The sequence below is a fragment of the Heterocephalus glaber genome, unplaced genomic scaffold, assembly GCF_053883595.1.
Source record: "Heterocephalus glaber isolate CG9 unplaced genomic scaffold, H.glaber_assembly_v1.0 deba00000676, whole genome shotgun sequence".
Lineage (NCBI taxonomy): Eukaryota > Metazoa > Chordata > Mammalia > Rodentia > Bathyergidae > Heterocephalus > Heterocephalus glaber.
Genome location: NW_028258156.1, coordinates 809735 through 828182, shown reverse-complemented (window position 1 = coordinate 828182; position 18448 = coordinate 809735). Strand labels below are relative to the sequence as shown.

General features: G+C 39.2%; 1 protein-coding gene across 2 annotated transcripts in view; it reads right to left on the bottom strand.

The window, feature by feature from the left end:
- Positions 1-18448, bottom strand: part of Scrn1 (secernin 1) — a 137396-nt gene that overhangs the window by 98392 nt on the left and 20556 nt on the right. For both annotated transcript variants that reach the window (XM_004839488.4, XM_087206588.1), the window contains exons 2-3: positions 18075-18234; positions 1816-1997 (exon numbers count right to left, since the gene is read on the bottom strand). In XM_004839488.4, the coding sequence (XP_004839545.2) occupies positions 1816-1997; positions 18075-18233 (341 nt within the window). In that variant the 5' untranslated portion in view covers position 18234. The remainder of the gene's footprint in view (positions 1-1815; positions 1998-18074; positions 18235-18448) is intronic.

Here is an 18448-nt window from a genome sequence, read left to right as displayed (position 1 = left end):
AAACACACCTCCCCCCACCATCCCAAATGTGCTTAGTCCATGGCAAACTGAACGTCCAGCTGTGTTCACTGAGGGCCGCAGCCTGGAACTCTGACATTCATGTGACATCACATCTCCTCACTTTGAGTCTCCTCTCCCCTACTGTCATCCCTTAAATTGTCCATAAAATCTGCACTGCTCAATTTTCTGTCTTTTCCCTACAACAAGACTAAAATCCCTTTGAAGTTTTGAGCTTCTTCACATGCCACAGAGTCCAGCAAAAAGTAGATATTCATGAAAACCCTGTTGCATTATTGGTTGATAATCTTGAAAAGATAAACTGAGGGTTGGAAGAATAAAAGCATTTTCTTCCATCATCCTTTAGAAGTTAACTGTCAAAACGGTGATTTTTGTCATTCTGTAAGTCCCAGACTGAAAATACAATAACTCAGAACACAGGTTATAAATGAGGAATTTCAAAGGCATATTTTTCATTACTAATTCTTCATTTTCAGAATTTCTATTAAGTACAAAGGTAAAAAAAATACTGGAAGAGCAATCAAAACCTAAATTGAAAACTTGTTATTCTTATATTCTATTAGTTAAGAAAAAACTGGGTGTAAATAAGAGAATTTTTCTGCCTTTTTCCCAGTTCAGTAATATTGCAGTGAGTATATACACTTGATCTTAGCCAAAAGGCCGAGAAGCGATTGCACCAAGTGTATAAAAACCAGGAATAACAAGGCATAAAGGCAACATGCTACCTAACTGGGGTCCCTACCAAAGCCATGCATTGAGTGACAGAAGTAGTGACCACACAGGCTTCTGTCTAAATGTGTAATTTCCCCCTACGAAACCAACGTTAAACCTTCAATTCCTTTTCAAGGAAGTTCATTTTGGAAGGGTGCTCAGAAGCCATCCAACTGAAAACAGAAGGGAAGCTGGCCCAGGGAAGGGGTGTAACTTGGTATACCCACACTAAGAGCCAACACCTCAGCTCAGCCTGATCTTCATTCAGCTATGTTAGGATTCCATTTCACTGCTTCAGTTTTTTTTTAAAGTCATTTCAGAAGGTTGTGTTGTTCTACTCCACCCTCTACTTTAGTCCTTCACTCAAAATTCAGTTATTCATCACCTATTACGCACCAAGCACACAGTTCCCAGGGCTTGTGGTACAAGTACACAAACAGATGAAGATCCCTGCCTCATCCAGCTTCTACATGCTGCTCTTTCTGGTTCACGGTGTCTGGGAGGGGAAGGAAAGGAGGAAAAGACAACTGAGATGCAGCAGGGGAAGAAAGTGATCTCTGCTCTTTTATTTATTTTACATATTTGTATATATCTTTTTCATACTTCAAATACCATAAAGTTCACCTATTTAAACTATACAGTTCAGTGAGTTTTAGCCTATTCACAAAGTTGTGCAACCATCACCATGATCTGAATTTAAACTATTTCAATACCCTAAAAAGAAATCCCATACCCATTAGGAATCACTGTTCATTCCCTCATTCCCACCCCAACTTCAGGAACTATTAATTTACTTTCTGCCTCTATGGATTTGCATATTCTGTATATTTCATACAGTGTGTGACTTTTGTGTCTGGTTTCTTTCACTTATGTTTTCAAGGTCATCATGTTGTAGCACATAGCAGTATTCAATTTTTGCTGCTGAATAATATTCCACTGTAATCTATTCTTTTTTTCCCATCAAAAGGTATACATCATCTTTAGGAGAACTACATTACAAAATATGAGGTTTAGGAAGAAATAAATCTTGTACCCATTTTCAACATATTCTGGGCAGTTATTTTTTTGAAAATCACCACGTAGTACCTGACCAGATCCATCCCCAGTAAGGCTTCTGTCTCAGCGGCCGGTTCTCTGGCATTGATGGCTTCATTGGCTATGCACACTCCATGTTCGTTAGCTCCCATTTCTGCCCCCCACAGCCAGGCAGGTCTGCTTATCACTATGGCATGGGTCCTCAGAACTTGGTCGATTGAAATATAAGTGCACTAAAAAGTGAAGACAGAGAAGAAAGAACCATGATCTATCAGGTACCACTGAAGTATCTACCTTGGTACACACACAGGACCATCATACAGAGTTACAGAGCCAAAAAATAAAAGACCTTGGGAATATCCAGCTTTTAAAAAATCTTAATGCAGCTCAAAGGCTTCCATGGTGAGTTTCAGTCCCTCTGATTCAAGCTAACCTATTCAGGTACTTCCGTATATGTGATCCCTTTGAACCAGGTATTCAGCACATGATTGTCCAGAACACTTTGTGGCTGGTCATCTCCATAGTCACAGACTCCCACCAGCAATTCAAAGGAGCACAGCTGTTTATTCTCATTTGCAAAAATCCTCCCAGATCAGTGGTTTTTGAAACTTTTTTGAAGTTACAGAGCTCTTGCTTCAAGAGAAACCTTACCCAGAAGCCTGACATAGAAAGAAGATAAAAGGGAGAATGTTTTGTCTAAAGAAGAGAGGTCCCCTGAGCCCCTGCAGTGATCTTTATGGCTTCGTGGAACTTATGTGACTGCAGTAGAGGTAGAGAATGGGAAATGATGATAATATTTACACCAAACTACTGCATTACAGTGTAAACTCTCTTGTGAATAGTGCTTTCCTGTCTGTCCCATTTGGATTTTCACTCTAAGGCAGCAAGGGAGGCACATAAGGAAACTGTCCCAGGAAAGTATATTTCTAGTTGCTGTGGCTGCTGCAGTACAAACCACTTAGGTATGTATGTCTTATCTTCCTCAGGCTGCTGTGTCTTTACCTGAAAAAGGAAGGAGCTACTTTAGAACAAACTATTTCTTCAAAGTATTTTTAATCTCAGAACCCTTCCTTCATACAAACTCTTGCATAGAAGCATAAACAATAAAACTGGTCAGTGAGTTGGGACAAAATGAGGAAGAGCTTAGGGACCAGAGATAACCACTTTAGTCCTGGCCTGCTTGTCCTTCTTTTCTCCCTCCCCACATGGTGGCCCGAGGGGACTGGGCAGGAGTGCTCGGTGACCCTGGAACCTTCCTGACTCTCACATCCCATAAGCATGTGGCACACACTTTTTTTTTTTTGGTATCAGGGATCAAACTTGGGACCTTGCGCTTTCGAGGCAGGTGGCAGAACCACTGAGCTAAATCCCTGGCCTTGGCACACACATTTTGATCTTTGCTTTTGTATTTGTTTTCAGTAATAGGGATTGAACCCAAGGCCTTTGCACTAAGCTACATTTCCAGACCTTTCTATTTTGAAAGACAGTCTTGCTAAGTTGCTAAATTACTCAGGCTGTGCTTGAACTTATAATCTTACTGCCTCAGTCTCCTGGGTAGCTGCTATTAGCAATGTGCACCATGCCCAGTCCTTTTTAAAAACTTCAATACAGCTATATCAACTGAATACAGCTCACAAAGTTACTCTGCATTGATTCCCCATAATTTCTAAACCTCAGGTAAGAACTGAAATGCCATGTAGCACAGGTACTTGTTGGTCAGGTGACCTCTTCACCCACACAATTAACATCAGGTGTTGCTCTGATAGGTACTGTGATACCACTTAATACACATGGAAAACTGTAGGCCAATTAAGTCTGGAGGCTGCCAAGGAACTCTTGAAGGGTTTTTTTGTGGCAAGTTGATAATAAAATACTCTTGAAGTGTTTTCCCTTATTCAGTTGCCAAAAATTATTTATTTTTAAAAGTGATTCTTGTAAAGAAAAAAGCTTGCCAAAGTAGTAATCATAACTCTACTCCTCTGTGCTTTCCTAAATGAAGCTCAAGTTTCTATCTTAAAACTGCAGTCTTCTGTGTGAAAAAGTATTTTAGGAATTCTATGGTTTGGATGTTGAATGTCCCCCAAAAGCCCATGGGTTAAAGCACTGGTCCTCAGGGTGCCACTGTTTGAGAGTAGTGGAGCCTTGAAGGGGTGAGGCTTAGTGGGAGGTCACTAGGTCACTGGGGTGTGGCATTGAAGGGGACAGTGGGACCCCAGTTTCTTCCTCTTTCCTCTTTGCTCCCTGCTTCCTGATGTACACAGCTTTCTCTGCCACATGTTCCTGCCATGATAAGCTGCCTCACCAGACCAAGGCAATGGGGCCAATCAGTCACGGGCTGAAACTTCCAAAACTGTGAGCCTATTTTAGTTAATTATCTCATCTAAGCGCAAGATCCCGAGTTCAATCTCCAGTACTGTAGAAAAAAAAGCTAGCCAACACAGGCATTAATCAAGACTTTCCAATACACTGTCCTTGATGAGACCATGACAAATTTTCTCTTAAAAAGAATGAGTAAATCAGGAAGGAATGGCAGCTTCTTAGGCATAGATTTATCATAAAGGCTTTTTATAGACAAGAAAAAGTAAAAATAGTAAATAGCTTTATTGATTTGTCCTCAAATTCATTTTTATGTGTTTATTTTTGTTTTACCAATTATTACCCACTATAGTCAAGGCATTTTATGCCAAGAGCTGCTAAGAGAAAAGCAGTGAGGTTAGCCAGTCCCTGTTCTTTGCTTAGGAAAGAAAAAAGACATGCACACAAATTACTATAACCACTATGATGACCCATAAATGTCACTGAGCCCGTCCATTTCATACTTACAGCATCTCACCCACTCCTCTGATCAGTCCTTTCCTGTTCTGGCTTTTCTTTTTCCCATTCCATTCCCTTTATCCCCTTCTAAAATATTATTTCTTACAGGTGCCTTTTTATGCATGCTATCTCACTCAATTAGAATGTAAGCTCCATGAGGGAGGGGAATATCTTTACTGTTTAGTTAAATGACATATCCTAAGACTGGAAAATAGTAAGCATCAATAATTCTTTTTTGTGGGTGGGTGGATGGGTGGATGGATGGATGGATGGATGGTTTACAAAGGTCTAAGGGAGCATAATAAAGGCCAAAGGGAAGATGGAACACATCTACTTGGTCAGAGGCTTTAGCAAGGGAGTAACATTGAAGTTGATATTGAAAAATGGGTCCGGCGTGGAGGTATTCCAGACAGAACTAAGAGCCTTAAAAAAACCAGAAATGGGGATGTCCAATGTGTGTTCATGGCCCAGGGAGGTCTCCACTGTGCAGCTAAAGGAGCTACTATGATGTCACTGCGGCACAGAACTAACTGCAAAGGCTCAACAAGGGCTGACTGATAAAAATGTGGCACATGGAATTAAAAAGACCAGATGGTTCTTGAGGGAGTTCAAAATATATGCAGCCAACCTGACACCTTTCAGGCCAAATTCAGAATGATGAGGAAGGAAGGGATCCCCAAGCACCAGATGGGCCAAATCAGCCTGTCGTAAGCCCCAGCTTGAAAGCCAAAGAGCCAAATCCCTCTCACAAGCAAGGGAACCTTAGGGAGCCTGTAACACGTGTGCCTTGCAGCCTCTTTGTCAAGGACCACAGAAGCCTGGGCTAACAAGGGCCCTCTGTGAGAGCTATTCAGGCCTGCTCCATTGTGTTTTAAATCTGCTAATCACAACCACCTCTGGGGTTTGGGGGTAGGGTGGGAAGGGATGAACACACTAGTCTCACAAGATTGGTTATTTAAAATCCCAGTTTGAGAACAAATCTCACAAACTAAGGAACATTTAAACAAGATGTAATTAGCTAAACTTTATAAAGCCAGTCATCTAGAACCTGAACTCCACAAGCAGTCTTTTTGTAAATAAAATTCGCCGATCTTGACAACTGCCACATTATTAATGAGCAGAGAAGCGGGATTTGAGGTAGCAGAGGTTTCAACAGAGAAAAATATTCAAAAAGCATATGAAATCTTTCAGCGTAGCAAAAACAATTTAGTGCTCCGAGTCAAAGTCCTAGCTAGATTTCTATTAGAAAAGAAAAAGAAAGAAAAACGTGTTCAATACTTGGATGGATCTTTACAAAGGTGGTTTGGTTGTCAGCTCCAGGTATTAGAAGTAACCCGGGGAAAGAGATGAGCATTTGTCTTGCTGCCCCAGGGGTACTCACACTCTATCTTTCATAAAACAAATCCATCAGCCAATGCTACTTCTAGGTGCCAAAGCCACGTCATCCAAAAATGCCCCAAGCAGGGAGGGATCATGATGAGGCATACTTCCAAATGCCAGCACTGCCTAACTGCTGAGTCATGAGGTTTTAAAGGAATTGCCTGTCCAGAGCTTGCCATTCTCACATCTGCAGGGGGACACCTGCCAAGATGGAGGACAGAAAAGGCGAGCCTTGGAAAGGCCCTACATACAAAGACAAAAACAATTATTCTGCAGAGCAAGCCCTTTATTGTCTTGTGGCATTGGGTCGACAGTGAAAAGCAAGATCAGCTTCATGCCAGAGCCAACGCCACCCACGTTCCAGCACACACTATTTCTGGGCATCACCCAGTGAAAGGGGAATACACACTCGCACAATAGGCATTTCAGTTAATGAAATGCAACCATTGTGCCTTTCCTACTGTACTCAGATGGTGAACACAACCCTGGCACCACCAGTGAAAACCACTGTGGGATGTGTTGATGAGTCAGCCAAACTCCTTAAGGAGTGAGGAGAACAGGCAGGGAAAATGGGATGCTTCAGAGAAACAGCTTTAGTTTTAGGAAAATTGCAATTCCAAGCACCATTGCTCATGAGGGTTTTTGCTTGTTTATTTTAATTTTTTTTACATTAATGTCTTGCCTGCTGTTTGACTGATTATATGTCCTTAAAGTTCATCAATCTAAGTAAAGACTAACAAAGGTGTCAAGGTTAAAGGGCAACATGGTTAACTACATTTTAGAAGAACTGCTTTGCAGTTCCTTGAAGCTTTAAGTGATCTTTGGGGCTGAGCAATGCAGAGCCCTGGGGTCAGGAATAGTTTTGGGAGGAGACATGCTGGATAGACAATCTCTGCTCAGCCAAGATCTCATGGAAGTTAGGGGGACACTTCTATGTGGCCCCTAATCCTGACACTGAAGAAAGAAAACAAAAAAACAGAAAAACAGAGGCCATGAGCTCCATTTCACTCTGTCAGGTCCGAGAATGATTTGCACTTTGCCATTGTAAGAAATAGCCTTCAAAATTAAGTCAGGTCTTTCCCCACATAATCACACATACCACATATATAGCCTTCATCTGAACAACTTTTCTCACAGTGCTACCATGTCATCACTAATTTTTTTTTTTTTTGGTACCGGGGATCGAACTCAGGACCTTGCGCTTGCAAGGCAGGTGCTAGAACCACTGAGCTAAATCCCCGGCATCACTAATTCTTTATCTTCTGTTCTCAAAATATTTTCATTGGTGAGGAAAAGCGAAATGATCCTCCAAGAGCATGCTCCGAATCATAAAATTTAGATAACCTCCTTGAGGATACTGTGTCCTCTTAGCGCTTTGTGCAGTGGAAAAGGGACATAAATTAAAATTGACTTTCAAAAAAAGGAAAACAATGGTGATGAGATTTAATACCAAATAGCATACTCTTAAAAATATTATGTATCATATCTAACTTTGCTATCAAGAGTTCTCTCTGTCTCCATAAACTATGGTATAATTAGCCTCTTGGGCACCAAGTAAAAGAAATACAAAGTTTAGCTATTTTTCTGGAACAATTGGTTTTCTGGAACAATATTCTAATATTGGTTCAACATTTTTCTAAATAGAAGGTTCAATCATGTAAGAATAGACTTACACCATCCATGGGGATGCATACACAAACAGGTGTACACACACACACACATACACACATATACACACATGCAGAGCACACAGTAATCCAGGAAATCATTTGCTTCCTCCACCTTCCCCCACTCAGAGGGAGGAAATTCACCTGGAGTGAAGTCGAAGTGAGGTTCAGTGATACCTTCAAAGAGGAAAGAGTTTTCAGAACTAAATACATATTTGCCCATCCTACCTTGCAACCCAAAAAGAAGCTGTTAAAAACTCAGTATCCACAAGAGAAACAAAGAATATAAAATTAAGATGTTCCAATCTTCTGTGTGGCTGAACAAAAAGGTGCAGCATAATTTCTGATCTCTGTGGATCTCTGAAGGATCTTATTTCTTATTCTTCTGGACTTGAGTAAGTGGACTTGATATATGGTAGGTGATGAATGGATGGAGCTGACTGATGAGACTGGATGAAGAGGGGGGTAGGTGAGTGGACCAGGTGGAAGGAAGACAGCCTAAGAGGGTGGACCAGCTGGAAGTGTAAGCGGGCAGATAAGTAATCAAAATGACTCTGGCATGTGGTTATCCTCAGCAAATGAGTTCCTGGGACCTCAATGTTGGAGTATGAAGTTCTGGGGAAAGTTCAGGATACAAGTGCTTAAAATATCATAGAATGGATGTGGACTAAGTAGGTTTTTATAGAAAGTTGTCACTCCTTAAACCTTAAAAGAAAAGAAAATACATATGCTAAGGAGTGCTTTTAGGAAAGCTACATAATAATAATTGTAGCTCATATATGCTACTTTCATAGAAAAGAGTGAGAAAGTAAAGCTAGATAGTCATAGTTTCCTTTGTTTTGTTTTGGTTTTTTGCATTTGCATAATCCCTTGGAGGAATGAGCAAAAAATTAATAAAAAAGGATACAGAAGATAGGAATCCAGATAGGTAGAGATGGGAGGAGGAGGATTTCTTAGTTTGAATCTTTTTAATTCATTTAACCTCTGAACTACATTAATATATTATCTACTCAAAATGTAAATTTACATTAAAGAGTAAATAAGTTGAAAACTTATGTTTACACAAAAACCTACACATGAACACTTATAGTGGCTTTATTCATAATTGCCATACCGTGGGAGCCATCAAGACATTCTTCAGTAGGTGAGTGGAAAAATAAACTGTGGTTCATCCCTACAATGGGGTGTTGGTAATAAAAAGATATGCATTATCAAGCCTACCAAAGTCATGGAGGAAACTTGCACACCAGTAAGTGAAAGAAGCCAACCTGAAAAGGTGACATACTATATGACTCCAACTACACATTTGAAAAGGCAAAACTATGGAGACAGGGAAAAGATCAGTGGTAGCTAGAAGATGGGGAAAGGGATGGATATGTGAGAAGCACAGAGGAGTTTTAGGGCAGCAAGAATATTTCTGTGATACTATAATAGTGGATACATGTCATTATATGTGTGTCAAAACCCACAGAATATACAACACAGAGAGTAAACCACAAACCTTAGATATTAAAAAAATGTACTTATATCAGTTCATCAATTGTAACTAGTGTACCAGACTAATGCAAGAGGTTAATAAAGGGAAGACTGGAAGGCAGAATGAAGGGGTAGATGAGAACGCTCAGTACTTTCTATGCATATTCCTGCAAGTATTAAATTGTTCTTTTTTTAAGCCTATTAATTTAAAAAAGAAAAGAAAGCAAAAGTGAGCAGAGTGCCAGTTGAGAAGAGTTCTGAACAGCATACAAATCATCCTAGACTCACCCTCTAAACAACCAAATATTTTTCAATAAGGGAGTGACAGAGCTGTGTTCTGAAAAGAAAATTTTAGTAGCCTGCATGGAGAAGGATCCAGGAGACCATGGATGAATAAGATTACAGCCAAGAGAGGATGGAGCCAGCTGAAATGAGACTGGGCCAAAGGGAGGAGATGGGGATATAGTACAGAAAGCAACAAGACTCAATGACACTGTCCCTGTGCATCCAGAAATGTGGGATAATGAAGTTCAATATCTCCCCCTGGTTTCCAGTGTAAATTATGTAGCAGACAATGGTGCTGTTAGAGCAACAGGGACAAATGACATGGAGAAAATAAATTTGGTTTTTGTCCTGGGAGGCTATATTACCTGCAGAATATACATGTGGATATTACAGAGGCAGCTCAAAACCCAGGTACAGAACTTAGCAAAGAGATCAGGGTTGGCCTGGAGAATAATTATGATATATATCAAACTGCACCTATTTATGTAAGGGGCCATGATTTAACCTACAGACTACTCAAGTAATAATGTACCATGGGTTAACCAGTAAAAGAAATTTAGTCTCTTTCCTAAAATGACTGTTACCATGAAAGTAAAATACTAGGAGTTACATAGCCTATAGCACCAAAAAAGAAAACAAACTTTTTTCAGACATGACTATAAATGATGTTATAGATACTATGGCTTCTTAAAAAATTACTTCCAAAATATAGTGGTATAACTAAAACAACTACTTCTTATGCTCATGGATTGGATAGGCCAGGCATGTGGACCACAAACAGCAAGGAAGGTGCGTGTGCCCACTCAAATGTCTGGCCTGGAATCATCTGGAAGGTCTTTCATTCACCTGTCCAGCAGGTGCTGCTAATGGTCAACAGGGACCTTAGTCTTCTCCATATGGGTCCTGCTGTGTAGACTTGGTATGTGGGCTAATTTGAGTTCCTGCCAGCATGATGGATGGCTGAGTCCCCAGGGATAGAGTCCAAGGTAACAGACAGACACACAAGCAGAAGCTATATCCTTTTATGACCCAGTCTTAGAGGTCACATATCACTTCCACATGGTCCACTGGTCAGAGCAATCACAGCCCTCATTGAGTTACCTGGTGGGGTGAAAGATATGGATGTAGAACTTACCTCTCCCTGGGAGACATGCCTTTCACATTTTAGAAAGTGTAAGTGGGATGAGATTTGGTGCAGCTATCTTTGGGGAATTTACGTCTGTCTGTGTGAAAAGCCAAGAAAGTATTGTTTCAGTTCATATGTCTGGGGTTAGAGGTAGAAATATCCAGGGAAGAGAGACAGGGAATGTCAGGAACAACTAAAGCCAGCAAATTTCATCCATACAGTGTCTACTCTGCTCTGGAAAAAGGGAGAAACAGGTTCACAGTGCAGAGTAGTAGGCTTCTGGGCCAACATACCACCGCTCGAAGCATAGAGCACGAGGCTTCCAGGTTGATGTGCCACTGCTCCCAGCACAGAGGAGGAGGCTTCCAGGCCAAGGTACCACTGATACCACCACAGAGGAGGTGAGCCACATGGGCACCATCAACACCCTGCCTCCCCTGTCGAAATGACAAGACATGTAAATAAGCCTCAAAACCAGATTTCCAGATCACCTACAGCAACCCTAAAGGGAAACAAGATGGAACTCTCTGATACTCAACCACTTGGACTCCCTGAACTGGTAACAAAACAGGATCTGGAAAAAATGAAATCAGAAATAATTTCTCAGACAACAGCAGAGATTGTGCCCATAGTGCAAGACATCATTAATAAATCTAGAGAGAAGCTGAGGAACATGGTGGAATCCCAATATAGGAAACAAATGGAATCCATAAAACAGATGCAAATAGATTTCCAGGAGATTAAAAACTCCATTAAAAGTCTGCAAAGCAGAATGAGCAAGTGCGAGGACAGAAGTTCAGATACAGAAGATAAGATTTCAATTAGTGACCAGGAAAAGAAAAATTGCTTTAAAATTGTAAGGGAACACGAGTAATCAATCCAGCAGCTGCTAGATGATGCAAAGAAGAATAACATAACACTGATCAGAGTCAATGAAGAAACAGGAGAGAGTGCACACAACATAAAATAAATGTTCACAGAAGTAATGGCAGAAAACTTCCCAAGGAAGGGGAAAGAACTTGACATACAGATAAGTGAGGCATATAGGACTCCAGCTAACCTTAAGAAAAAAAATCTACACATAGGCATATAATAGTTAGGATTCCAGAAATCCAACAGAAGAATAAAATTCTACAAGCAGTGAGAGAAAAGAAACAAATCACATACAAAGGAGAGCCCATCAGAATCATAGCAGACTTCTCAATGCAAACCCTCAAGGCAAGAAGAGCTTGGAGTGATATATTTCAAGACCTAAAGGAAAACAGCCTCCAACCCAGACTGATGTACACTGCAAAACTATCTTTCAAAATTGATGGAGAAATAAGATACTTTCATGACAAAGAGCACCTTAGGAACTTCATGAATACCAAACCAGCACTCCAAAAAATTTTAGACAATACCCTAGGAAAAGACAATGAGGATCACAACCCCAGAAAGATCAGCAGAATGAATTCATTGGGCATGACAAGAAATTAAACTCAAAGGGTGAGAATCCAACAAAAAGAAAAAGTCAGGATAATGATAAGTCAATACATATCAGTTATAACCATCAATGTTAACGGTCTCAACTCACCAATCAAAAGAAATAGACTGGCAGAATGGGTCAAGAAGCGAGATCCAACAATGTGCTGCATACAAGAAACACACTTAATTCAAAAAGAAACTCATAGACTGAAAGGTAAAGGATGGAAAACAATACTCCATGTGACAGGAACCTGAAAAAAAGCAGGAATAGCTATACTCTTTGCAGATCAAGTAGATTTCAAAACCAACACTGATTAAGAGAGACAAAGAAGGACACTACATCCTTGTAAAGGGAACAATCCAAGAGGAAGAGATGACAATCATAAATATCTATGTACCAAACACTAGTGCACCCAACTATATAAAACAAACACTAACGAATATGAAAAATCATATAAGCACTAATACAGTAGTAGTGGGGGACCTCAATGCCCCACTGTCACAAATAGATAGATCAACTAGACAAGAAACAAGCAACAAAATACTACAACTCAATCAAACTCTTGAACAAATGAACTTAACAGATATTTACAGTGTTCCACCCCACCAAATCAGAATACATATTCTTTTCAGCTGCACATACTTGTGCATAGAACATATTGAAGTAAGTGCAAAGTAATTGATGTTATCCCCTGTATATTATCAGATCATAGTGTGATGATACTGGAAACCAATAGCAAAAGAAACTGCAAAAATTTCATACACACATGGAAGTTGAACAACACACTTCTGAATAACCAATGGGTCACAGAAGAAATTGAAGAAATCAGACAGTTCCTTCAATTAAATGACAATGACAATATAACATATAGGAATCTATGGGACACAATGAAAGCAGTCTTACGAGGGAAATTCATAGCAGTGAATACACATATTAGGAAAACAGAGCGAGCCCAATTAAACAACCTGATGCTAAACCTCAAGCTTCTAGAAAAAGAAGAGCAGGACAAACCCAAAGCTTATACAAGGGAGGAAATTATAAAGATCACAGCAGAAGTCAATGCAATGGAGACTAAGGAGAATGATACAAAAAAAATCTATGAAGCCAAGAGTTGGTTCTTTGAAAGAATAAACAAAATTGACAAACCCTTAGCCAACATTATCAGAAAAAGGAAAGAAAAGGCCCAAATCCATGCAATTAGGAATGAAAAGGATGAAATTACAATGGACCCAGCAGAAATCCAGAGGATCATGAATACCTACTACAAGAACTTATACGCCAATAAGATGGAAAACACAGAAGAAATGGACAGGTTCCCAGATACTTATGAATTACCAAAGTTAAACGAAGAAGACATAAAAATTCTAAACAACACAATATCAATCAATGAAATTGAAAACATAATTTAAAACTTACCAACCAAGAAAAGCCTGAGTCCTAATGGTTTTACCACTGAATTCTACAAGACATTTAGAGAGAAACTACTGCCACTACTGTTTAAACTCTTCAATGAAATTGAATGGGAAGCAATACTCCCAAAGTCATTCCTGGAAGCAAGCATCACCTTGATCCCCAAAGCAGAGAAAGGCCCAACTAAAACAGAGAACTATAAGCCAATCTCACTAATGAACATAGATGCATAAATCTTTAATAAGATACTGACAAATAGAATGCAGAAGATCATAAAGATCATGTACCCTGACCAAATGGGATTCATCCCAGGGATGCAGGGATGGTTTGACATACACAAATCAATCAATGTAATACACTATATCAATAGAACCAAGGACAAAATCCATATGATCATCTCCATAGATGCAGAAAAAGCATTTGACAAAATCCAACATGCATTTATGATAAAAACCCTACAAAAAATTGGAATAGACAGTCTCTACCTCAATCTGATAAAAGCCATCTATGAAAAACCAACAGCCAACATCATACTAAGTGGTCAAAAGCTGAAATCCTTCACACTAAAATCAGGAACAAGACAAGGATGTCCTCTATCACCACTTCTGTTCAATACAGTTTTGGAAACATGAGCCACAGCAATTAGACAAGAGAAAGAAATAAAAGGAATAAAGATAGGAAATGCAGAAGTCAAACTGTCATTATTTGCAGATGACATGATACTCCATATAGAAGACCCCAAGAACTCCACCAAAAGTCTCCTAGACTTAATAACCAAATTCAGTAAAGTAGCTGGATACAAGGTCAACACACAAAAATCAATAGCTTTCCTCCATATGAACAATAGACTCACTGAGAGAGACATAGGGCAAACAATTACTTTCACAATAGCATCCAAAAAATTGAAATACCTAGGAATCAACTTAACTAAAGAAATCAGAGACCTCTTCTCTGAAAACTATAGCACTCTGAAAAGAAAGATTGAAGATGATATCAGAAAATGGAAAGACATCCCCTGCTCCTGGGTAAGAAGCTATCAACATAGTGAAAATGGTCATAGTTCCAGAAGTGCTATATAGATTCAATGCAATCCCAATGGAAATTCCAGCAGCATACTTCACAGACCTTGAGAAAACAATCCAAAAATTCATTTGGAACAAGAAGAGACTTAGAATAACAAAAGCAATTCTAGGTAACAGAGACATGGCTGGGGGTATCACAATCCCCAACTTGAAACTACACTACAAAGCTACTGTGATAAAAACAGCATGATACTGGCAAAGAAACAGACCTGAGGACCAGTGGAACAGATTAGAAGATGCAGAAACAACTCCAGACACACTCAGCCACCTCATCTTTGACAAAGGAGCCAAACACCCTCACTGGAGGAAAGATAGCCTCTTCAATAAATGGTGCTGGAAAAATTGAGCTTCAACTTGCCAAAGATTAAAACTAGACCTCTATCTCTCACCATGCACTAAACTAAAATCAAAATGGATTAAAGATCTAAATATTAAAACAGAAACGCTAAACTTGCTGGAACAGAAGTTAGGTAGAACTCTTGAAGCCATCGGTGTAGGAAAAGATTTTATGAACAAACCTCAGTTGTCTGTGAACTAACACAAACAATAAACAAGTGGGATCTCTTCTCACTAAAAAGCTTCTGCACAGCAAGAGAAACTACCAATAGAGTAAAGAGACAACCCATGATGTGGGAAAAAACTTTCACCTGCTGTTCCTCAGACAAAGGTCTACTATCTAGCATCTATAAAGAACTTTAAAAAAATCAGACCTCTCAAATTTAAAGACCCAATCCAAAAATGGGCATCTGAAATGAACAGACATTTCTCAGACAAAGAAGTAGAAATGGCAAATAAATACATGAAAAAATGTTCAACATCACTGGTCATTGGAGAGATGGAAATGAAAACAACACTGAGATTCCACCTCACTCCAGAAAGAATGGCTGCTATCATGAAATCAACCAATAACAAATGCTGGTGGGGCTGTGGGGAAAGAGGAACACTGCTCCACTGCTGGTGGGAGTGTAGACTGTGGAAATCAGTATGGAGATACCTCAAAGAACTAGGACTGGAAGTCTCATTTGACCCAGGTATTCCTCTGCTGGGTATCTTCCCCAAAGAATTAAAAGAATCATACCACAGTGATATATGTGTACCCATGTTCACAGCAGCACAGTTTGTAATAGCTAAAACTTAGAAATAGCCCAAATGCCCATCAACTGGAGACTGGATAAAAATAATGTGTTTTTTTTATAAAATGGAGTACTGGACCAGGAATTTAGCTCAGTGGTTCTGTCGCCTGCCTCGCAAGTGCAAGGACCCGAGTTCAATCCCCGGTACCAAAAAATAAAAATTAAAAATAAATAAATAAATAAAATGGAGTACTACTCAGTCATAAAAAATGAAAAATTAGAGACATTTATAGCTAAACGGATGCACATTGAGGTGATACTCTTAAGTGAAATAAATAGGACACACATGTAAATACTGAATAGTTTCTTTAGTGTGAGAAACTGGAAGTGTAAATAAGGACTAAAAGGTGTAATAGATAATGTGAAATAGGAAGAAAAGGGGCAAAGGGGAAGAGAAAGTGTGAAGGGTAGGGGAAAGGAAAGAGGGGAATGGAATTAATATGAGAAAATGAAAAACTGGAAACATAGTCTTTGTAAATAGGGAGGGATGGAGAGGTTGAAGGGAGGGCAGGGAAAGGGGGAAAAATAAGAACCAAGGGAGATTATGTAAAGGTGCAAATTTCCAATGATGAATGTCATTATATTGTATACCTAAAATGTACCAATAAAATAAAATTTAAAAAGAAAAGAAAAGAAAAGGGAGAAACATTCAGATTCAAACATTTGCATTTATGAATACCCATTGAAATCTAAGAAGCTCACCAGAAAATCTAGCACTCTTTTTCACCTACAGGAAAAGAAAAGCCCAATGAATTTCAGGGGCTGGACTGTTGCCTCAACATGAGAGACAAATCACTGTGGTGAAATGCCTGTGGGGAACAATGTGCTGACATCCACAGATGGCCCACACCCTCTCTGTTCACTTCAGTGCTTTGTCAAATTCATCTAACATAAGCAGCTTCCATAGAGTTCTGTTGCTCTTTATTGTTGATTTGTGTTTTTAAAAGACTGAAACTAAATCAGTAATTTAAGATGCAGACAAGAAAACAAAGTATTGTATGGATAAATATCCATTTAGAGCCAAATATGACAACCAGAAAAACTCCACATAGAACACCAAAGAGTAGAGGAATGGAAAGAGCTTATTCATTCACCAGTCCCAAATTTTTCTCCAAATTCTTCTCTTCATCTTTGAACAAACAACTACTGTTCAAACACAAACATAAATACCAACACAAACATACACACAAATATACCATAACCAACAAAGTTATTCCATGAATGTAAACATGGATCAGTTTACCAAATAAACAGAAAAAATAGGTAATATTTCTATAATGAAAAGACCTTCAACAAAATTTAGTATCTATTCCTGAGTTCTCCTTTTTTAAAAACACTCAAAATATAAATTCATGTAGAGTTTTTGACATGATAAAACAAAGCAAGTATCAGTCCCAAAGCCAGCATCTTATCTAATAAGGGAGCCTTACAAACAGCCCCACTCAGATGAGGGACAAAGATAAATACATCCACAATTTCCCTACTCATTCACATTGCATCTAAGACATATGCCAAACCAATCAGACAAGAAAATAATTAGAGATGTAAAAAGAATCAAAGTACTGTATCTCCATTTGCAGGTGATATAAAAAGATGCATGCAAACCAATGCCAAGAGAATCAATGATAAAAGCTGACATAACCAATAAAAGAATTTATTAAAATAGCAGAATAAAAAATTAATCAAATGGATCATTTTAACATGATAAAAATACATAAAAATAATACCAGACACTATGATAGATGCAAGGCTATAATTTCCTTCAGCACTATTTATAATAGCTAAAGATTAGAAAATAATCCAAATGTCCAGTAGCATTATGGCACATCCACAGAATGGAACACTGTGCAGTTCTAAATGAGGAACGAAGAACATCTGGATGTACTATATGCCCTGATCACCAAGGACAGAATTTTCGTTGAAAAAAGCAAAATGGAGAAAAGTATATGTAACATGCTATTGTCGATCTAAGCAAAGAGGAAAGCATATGTATATGTAATATATTACATATATAAGTAAAATTTTAAATGGAAAAATACGTTTAAAAAGTTTCAGCCAGGGATGTAGCTCAGTGGCGCAGTGCGTGCCTGGCAAGTAGGAGGTCCTGAGTTTGATCCCTGGTACCAAAAAAAAAAAAGTTCCAAAACATGTATCTATAGAGGAAAAAGAAAATGGAATAAAGAAGTCAAGAAGGGGAGTTAGTCTTTTTAAACTATATCTTATTTTATAGACTTGACTTTGGAAGCATGTAAATATTTTAGTAAAATTATAAAACCATAACAAACACAGAATTCCCCATGCACCTTGTTCTGAAAGCTATGAGCAAATGTGAATGGAAATGGGAATCAACAGAAACAATGTGACAATCTGACAAGTGAGCAGGCTTCCAAGAAGGAAGTCTGGTGGCTGGAGACAAAGCCAAAGAAAGAGAACATACACAGACGAATGGAGAGAATGCAATGTGTAACTTACCTCAACTTTGCTCTCTGGTTCATGATCAGCAGCTGAGAAATACACAACCTCCTGAACTTCATCCCTGGGCCGGGCTGAATTTTTCCCAAACACCACCAAACCATCCTTAGCACGTGGCGGGAAGGCCACAAAACAGTAACTTGGAGGAGCCACCGCCATCCTAAAAAGAGAAAGGCAGCAAGAAAGTGGGAAGAGGCCTGACACATAGCATGCCAAAAGTGAGATCTTCAAATGTATTCCACTAGCTCAGGGACTTCTAGTGAGCTGGGTGAGTGAGCTCATTCAAGGATCCCAGCTGGCATAGGAAGCTGTGGTGCTGGGAGTCGAATTTCAGAGCAGAGAGGCCAGATACTGTTTTGGTACTCTGTGGGATT